Source organism: Musca vetustissima, unplaced genomic scaffold (assembly GCF_032173495.1).
Source record: "Musca vetustissima isolate MV318-11 ecotype Yass unplaced genomic scaffold, APGP_CSIRO_Mvet_v1 utg1463, whole genome shotgun sequence".
Classification (NCBI taxonomy): domain Eukaryota; kingdom Metazoa; phylum Arthropoda; class Insecta; order Diptera; family Muscidae; genus Musca; species Musca vetustissima.
In genome coordinates, this window is record NW_026886420.1 from 718,737 (window position 1) to 726,670 (window position 7,934).

Here is a 7,934-nt window from a genome sequence, read left to right on the forward strand (position 1 = left end):
ACAGTGTGGCAACCCGCAAAAAAAAACGAACGAACAAAAATAATGGAACGGAACGGAATGAAACAATTTTTGTCCTCTATGCCTTGCCTGCGTTCTAAACATGTTGGGTGCCTTCCATTTTCGTTTCTATCTGGCCTTTATCGGCTATTCTCTCTTGCCTCCCCGATTTGCCAGCGTTCGAAACGTTTTTAGATTAGGTCGGTCATTTATTTTGCATCTGGCCTTACATATCCCCATTTCAAATTCTTCTTCGCCCTAGTCGAAGGAAATTCAACGTTTGGTGATTTTATTTTGTAGTTAATATTGAAAATAATAAATAAAGTTGTGTAAAACAAGCGCGCAGAATGGATAATCTAGATTTATATGCAATTCTTGGTGTAACCAAAGATTCGCCGGACGCCGAAATTAAAAAGGTAATGGTGTTCATTCATGTAAGACGTCTTCTTCATTCATATTATTGTGGCAGAATGTTTGCCGTCAAAATATTGGAGGAGTGGGTGGTGGCATCGGAAAATTACCACCGACCAATAACATTCGAATAGTGCGGGCATAAAAAATCCGGTGAGGCAATTGGTGTAGCTGATTTAATTATTTGTTTAAATGTCTATGCTACAAATCCGTCCGAAATTGGCCAAGTAATTCCAAAATATTTTTCATATGTTGTTTTTATTGTTAGCCATAACAAGGGATAAATGAGAGGAGGTAATCGTAAAAGAGAGCAACTACTGATTCATGCAGATGCTCTTTGCGAAATGACATTTACTGCACAGATAGGTGCATTGTCGCTGCTACTATTTTATACAACTCTGATGTGGCTTTGAAAACCGTTAAATATGAAATTCCGTTTATTTGTTGTTGTTTTTGTTTCTCATAGAATTACCGTAAATTAGCTAAAGAATTCCATCCTGATAAGAATCCTGATGCTGGTGACAAGTTTAAGGAAATATCTTTTGCATACGAAGTTCTATCAGATCCTGAGAAACGAAAAATATACGACCGATACGGAATTAAAGGTCTACAGGAAGGAGCCGATGGATTTGCCGATGGTAATGCATTCTTCTCGCAGTGGTTCCCCTTCACGGCTATGGGAGGACACGGCCGTGAGGCAAGGGGGAAGGCGGCACAAATTGTCATTCGCCTCGAGGTGACTTTGGAAGAGATGTACAATGGCAATGTGGCCAAGACAGTCGAATACAAGAGAACGTCATTTTGCTCGCAGTGCAACGGTGAAGGCGGCCCCAAGGAATGCCAAGAAATATGTAGTCATTGCAATGGTCGGGGCAGAACAGAGAGTTATCTTTTCCTGGGCGTTACAGCTGGTGAAACGGTAAATTTCATATGATATTCCAGGCAGTTTTAAAAATGATTTATTTATTTTTTTATTTTTCTGTGCAAAGATTTGTACAGCTTGCCACGGACATGGCAAAATTATTCCAGAGTCTATGCGATGCACTACTTGCGTCGGCAAAGGTCTAGTCGAGGAGAATGTCAAAAGGGAAATTGTCATTGAAAAGGGTGCGCCCAATATGTTGAAAATACCATTTGTGAGCGAAGGAAATCAAGGTGTGCAAGGATCCCGGGGCGATTTGGTCGTAGTCCTCATTCAAGCTGAGCATCCAGTATTCGAAAGACGCCAAAATGATTTACTTATGCGTAACGTCAGCATTAATATAACACAGGCCCTATGTGGTTTCGTCCACTGCTTTAAGCACTTGGATGGTCGTAACATTTGTATTTCCACGAAACCGGGTGAGGTTATACGTCACGGTGAACTGAAAGTCGTACCCACCGAGGGTATGCCTTTGCGTAATAATCCCTTCGACCGTGGCGACCTTTTGGTACAATTTTCCATACAATTTCCCGAAAACGGCTTTGCAACGCCTGAACAGTTAGCTACACTTGAGACATTGTTGCCACCAAGAGAGCCTTTTACAATGCCACCGGAAGCCGAAGAAGTGCAATTAGTTGAATTCCTGCCCAGAGAGGATTATGAGGGGCGGGGCGCTTATGGTGGTATGGACGATGATGATGAATACGAGGGTGGTCCTCACTTTGAAAGGGTCCAATGTCAAACAGGCTAAAAAAAAAAAAAATTGGCAATTGCAACGCATATGTACAGATATAATGTATAATGTGTGTGTGTGTTATACATCAGTTAACTATAAACAATTATTGTTAATTTTTGATTTATGAGGCAGTGAAAAAAAAACAAACGAATCAAATCTAATTGGTGTAACTATCATTCAAATCTTAACTATTGTATTACAATTAACGCTTCGAAAGCTTTCAAAGCATCATAATTTTGATTTTTATTTTGTATTCAGAGAAGATGTCTCCTGGTCTTAATTATCCTAATCGTATATATATATTGATATTTATTTATATTCTCATCTCATTACTAAAAAACAAATAACCAAAAAAAAAACCAACTACTAATACTGGTTGCACCGAAGTTTCTAATATGTTCTATGATATTATTTATTATTTTAGTTTTAACAACAAATGTAATTTAAAGCAGAGGACAAAAACACCTGTAGTCATACTTGTCTTCGAAGGAAAATTATAGTAAAAAACAAAAACAGAAAATATACCGATCGGCCGAGAAGTGAACAAATGCATATATATATATATATATATATTACCAAAATATATAGATATATATTTTTTAATCGTAACCAACATTGACTAAGAATGAAAAAAAAGAAAAACAGAACTATAAGAAATCACATACATAATTATTTATAGCATCATCACAATAAAACGAAAAATAAAATAAAAAACAAATAAAAGGGCTTAACCTGTAATAAAATAAACTTTAGAAAAAAATATATTTTTTGTTTCTAATTAGGAACAACAAACATTTGGACATACATTACACAAATGTATACGTCAACTTTGTTTATTGTAATAATTCTTAAGTTATGTAAATATGTATGAAGCTGAAAACACTCCTCGTTATTCTTTTCACAACGAATTTCATAACAGATCAGCTGAAGTAGTATTTCACTGATTTCGCGGGACCAGTGGCCGGTTAGCGTGCGGTTTGATTAAGGTCAGGGGTGCTCAAAATTTAGTTCAAAAAATAAAACAGTGTTTGAGTAACTGAGAATCCACCATAAAAAATTACTTAAAACCCCAGTAAGGAAAATAGTAATGTGGGACGGGGACGACCACATGATACCCTTCAAAACTTTGAGTATATTCAACAGATGATGCATCATAACTAGAGATGGGCAGTGGGTAAATACCCGGTAAATTGGGTAAATACCCATTTGTGGGTATTTATTTGGGTATTTACTATATTGAATAAGTAATACAACATCTTACACCTTATTTCCGAGTTTCTGTTATCAAATCGATTAAGAATGGATAGTTTTACGATACTTTAAATACGTGGAACCACTTTAAACTGCGGAACCACTTGACATAGGCGGACAAAATGTTGCATACATGTTTTTAATGTCAAAGTTAATATAGAAATCCGAAATGGGGTCCCTGGGTGCAAGTTTTGATAAAGCCGTATCTCCTGATTTAACCGTATCTCCTGATTTAAGATATTTCTTGTCTATTAGACACATTTTACAACCAAATTGACTGTAATTTGGCACAGAGTGTTCTTTTTGGGTACCAAATGTCCATGCAAAAATTTATGTATGTAGGTCCACGTTTACTGGTAGCCCCATACAAAGGTATTTACCCAAAAATTGGGTATAAACTCATTAACTGCGATCCACTTGACATAATAAAGACCCAAACTTTGGGTCTTTATTTAAAATCTGACGAAAATATATGTAGGAGCTACATCTAAATTTGAACCGATTTCAACGAAACTTTACACACGTTAGTTTATAGTAACATCATTATGTGCATAATGTTACGACAATCGACCAATTTGGGTCTTCGATACACAATTTAATCTGAACCGATTTCAACAAAACTTCGCATACATTAATCTGGACCTAATTCAGTACGCTGTGCAAAATTTTGTGTTAATAGGCTTAATTTTGGGACTTTGGTGCACGATTTACTTGAAATCGGACGAATATATATAGAAGTCATATCTTAATCCGATTTTAACAAAACATCGCAAACATCAATCTGGACCTAATTCAGTACGCTGTGCAAAATTTTATGTTACTCAGCCTATTTCTGGGACTTTGGCCAAACTTTGGGTCTTTGTTCCACCACTTATTTCAAATCGGACGAAAATATATATGGGAGCCATATCTAAATTCCATCCAATTTTAACAAAACTTCGCATACATAAATCTGGACCTAATTTTGTACGCTATGCTAAATTTTGCGTCAATTGGCCAAACTTTGGATGTTTGGTCCACCACTTATTTCAAATCGGACGAAAATATAGATAGGAACTATATCAAATCTGATCCAATTTCAAAAAAAAAAAAAAAAAAAACTTTGCATACCTAAAACTGGACCGAATTTATTGGAAGTGATGCAAATGTGGTATAGGTTGGTAATGTGGTATAGTCACTTTTTTTGTAAACTGAAAATTTTAGAATAACTAAAACATGTTCTATAGTTTGCTGTTCTCAAAAAAATAAGATAACAATGACCTGTTTAATTTATTTAAATCACGTTGAGAATCAGTACCAAAAATAAAATTTTTTATGAAATTGACTTTTTTTCGGTTGAAGTTTAAAAATAATTTTTTGTTTTGCGGATGTACTTTAATCGTTATTACTAAAGCATTAAAATAATCAGTATGAACTAAAAATCAAATAATATGCACGATTGCACCACATAATCACCAGTTTGGAAAAAAAAAACTAGACATTTCTTCAGTAAACACAAGTTTAGGTAATGTGGTATACCTTGATTCTGCATGAAAAAAGGCCAGCACTAGACAAAATCTCATTACTATGTGAAACATTTGTACTCTACGAGAGTCTACCATGAATCACAAGGATGAAAAACAAAGGCTATGAGTTTTAACAACATCTCCATACAAAAATTAAATATTGACAAGTGTAGACATTATTATATAATAAAAAATTAAGTTCCACTCAACGTATCCGTTAAAAATCTTAACAGACATAAATCTCGAGCTAATTCGCATTCATTAAAAACAATAAATTATATAAGATATCAATTGGAAGTGAAAATTATACAATACCACATTAACATCATGTGGTATACCACATTACCTGCACTTTTTTTTAAAATCGCTTTTTATGGAATTTCTAATATTTTCTCAAATATCTCTTAAATTGTTAGAATAATATTATTTTCAAATTGATACATGGGAAGACAACACATGTAGCATGTTAAGTGAAAAATTTCATTTTAATCGGATAAAAAATAAAAATTTGGCAATCTAAAAACAAATGGGTATACCACATTTGCATCACCTCCTATAGTACGCTGTGCAACATTTCGTGTTAATCGGCCGAACTTTGGGAGCTATATGGAAATCTGAACCGATTTCAACAAAACTTCGCATACGTTAATCTGGACCTAATATAGTACGCTGTGCAAAATTTCATGTCAATCGGCGTAAATTTGAGGCTTCAGTGCACCATTTACTTGAAATCGGACGTCCTTGGACCGAATAAATGAGCTGTGCCAAATTTCATCCAATTCTGATAATAAATGATAATAAATCCGTCTGTGCAATTAAACATGCACAGACGGACGGGTATTAATCGACTCAGATTCTATGCATATTCTCAAAAGGAACCATGTGTCTATATCGTTTCCTTTTGTCTGTTACAGACTTATTCACAAATACGTAATACCCTGCACCACAGTGAAGTGAAGGGTAAGAAGATAACGAGTTTATAACCCTAGCTCCCGAGCATCAGCAGAACTGTTTTAGATCGATGTAAACTTGAATTTTGTGTTATACTCAGGGATTTTCTTGCTTAATACGAGGGCAGTTCGGAAAGTTTTTAGCCTAGCACAAAAATCGCGGTATAAACAGAAAAAGTTAAGTGTTTTGAAAACTTCCATCTCTGTCTCATGTTAAATTTTGTTTCCTCGTAAAATTATTTTTTAGAACTGTATCAATAGATGGGTTCATGGAATAGGCTTCATGGTACCGAAAACGGAACTATATTGAAAAATGTTGTGGAATTTTTTTTTAGTCTCCAATAACCGTCCCCTTCGATGGTACTTCCAAATATTTTTACTCATGGTATTCCCAATATGTCAAAACTTTTCCTTAAATATTGCGATCTCTATCGTGATTTAAATAGAAAAACGGACATGGCTAAAGTGGGCCACACACCTCAAACATGTGCGTTCGATCGGTGTGAAGCTCCTAGCCCACACACGTCAAACGGATCCATTAAACTTCATTTCATATTTATTTTTGAAGCGTGAAGATGGACCGCGATAGTGATGACGGAAAAAAGACGTAATATTTTTATTTAATATAAATGTATTAAATACTTTTATTTTATTCCGGGAAAAACATTTTTATTTGCCACACAGTAGAATATGTTTAAAAACATCAAAAAATCTTCCAAATACATATGTATTGCATTTATCCGCTGATCCGCACTCCACGAAATTTCTCAACAAATGAGAAAATATCCACACACCAGGCCACAGACGTCAAACATGTGCGCGTCGCACAACGAAAAATTTTTAATTTCTTTCGATCGGTGTGCGCACCGGCAAATCGGTGTGAACACCGTACCACACACGTCAAACATTGCTTCGATTCACACCGATCGAACGCACATGTTTGACGTGTGTGGGCCACTTAAGTGGAGGCTACTTATAGTGGAGGTTGTAGCAAATTCTCTTAAATTTATAATTTTCCAAAGAGAATGACCGAGCTTTTTTTAATACAACATCGCTCATCAAACAAGTTGCTTGCAACATGTTTTTTAATAGTTTCTCAATCTCTGAACAAAAAACTCGCCGCTGATTGGTTAAACAAACCGGAATAGTGCGCATGTGTGTATTGAGCAGTGATTGCTGCCGATGGAGCTGTGTTCGAAAAAAAAACATAGCTAAACCAAGGAACGAATGATGTGTTTTATTTTTATTATGTCTCACTAACCTTGACCTGATTCTTAGAAATAAAAAACACAACGACAACAACAAACCAATAAAACGTTTACGCCGTTTAGTGGGACGGGCTGGTTGTTTGCTATTCTAAACCGGTTAAATGTTTTACTTCTTTACTTGGTGTGTAAAACAAAAAACGAAGAGAAGCATGACAACGAAAGCAATTGGCCTAATGACGACGGTTACGCATGCGCAATTTATTTCGTTTTTGTACGGAGCCAAATTGTGTTGCCTCAAGTTCTAAATAGGGTTGCCATTTTTTATCAAATTAAAAATAAATTTTCTTAGGTAAAGAATTTACTAGATTTTATTGAATTTTGAAAGAAATGTGTACTTTGAAAAACATAATTGAAAGGTTTCCTGAAAGTGGCAGTGTTTTAGAGCTTTATTCTGTTGGGTGGAACACCATCTGTTCAGGTTTTGATATAGCTCCCATATATAATTTTACTCGATTTAGGTGCAAGAATAACGCTTGTAAAATGTACTCTATATCCGATCAAATTTAAATAAATATTCCTTATATAACATCGTCATAGAGTACCAGACACCCCACGTCGTATGATTAGAGTGGGGAATTTTTTAATAGATCACATTTATAGTATAGTTCCCAAATAGTGGTTACACCTGACATGAGCTATTTTGATGATTTCAACATTATTTCCCAAACAAAGTTCGGTAATTTAGAATTTCAATTTTCCAAGGAATCGAAATGAAGACGCCTCATCGTTATTATCATCATGTTCGGCAACCCTGTATTCGTCTTTCATCGTGTAATATATTTCGTTTGTACCATTTCGTATCGAGCCTGTTTTTTTAAAATAATTTTAAATGGTAATAATCGGTTACGTTAATCGAATTTTTAATTATTGGTCGCGATGTTTTTACGAGACTCT

The 7,934-nt window shown here is 35.1% G+C and overlaps 2 protein-coding genes across 2 annotated transcripts in view; one reads left to right on the forward strand and one right to left on the reverse strand.

Moving 5' to 3' along the window:
• Positions 1 to 7,697, reverse strand: part of LOC133333925 (etoposide-induced protein 2.4 homolog) — a 67,924-nt gene extending 60,227 nt beyond the window's left edge. Inside the window, exon 1 of the mRNA XM_061542239.1 lies at positions 7,687 to 7,697. The gene's annotated coding sequence lies outside the window, so the exon portion shown is untranslated. The remainder of the gene's footprint in view (positions 1 to 7,686) is intronic.
• Positions 345 to 2,113, forward strand: LOC133333883 (dnaJ homolog subfamily A member 2). Its single transcript, XM_061542193.1, has 3 exons — positions 345 to 413; positions 875 to 1,327; positions 1,398 to 2,113. Exons 1-3 carry the CDS (start codon positions 345 to 347, stop codon positions 2,079 to 2,081), a joined length of 1,206 nt encoding a protein of 401 aa, XP_061398177.1. The 3' UTR covers positions 2,082 to 2,113.
• Positions 7,698 to 7,934: the final 237 nt, after the last annotated feature.

Excerpts from the sequence above, each read along its gene's own strand:
- LOC133333883 (XM_061542193.1), top strand. The coding sequence starts at position 345 with ATGGATAATCTAGATTTATATGCAATTCTTGGTGTAACCAAAGATTCG. Across the intron at positions 414-874 it reads CGGACGCCGAAATTAAAAAG|AATTACCGTAAATTAGCTAA; the intron begins GTAATGGTGTTC and ends TGTTTCTCATAG. Across the intron at positions 1,328-1,397 it reads GCGTTACAGCTGGTGAAACG|ATTTGTACAGCTTGCCACGG; the intron begins GTAAATTTCATA and ends TTCTGTGCAAAG.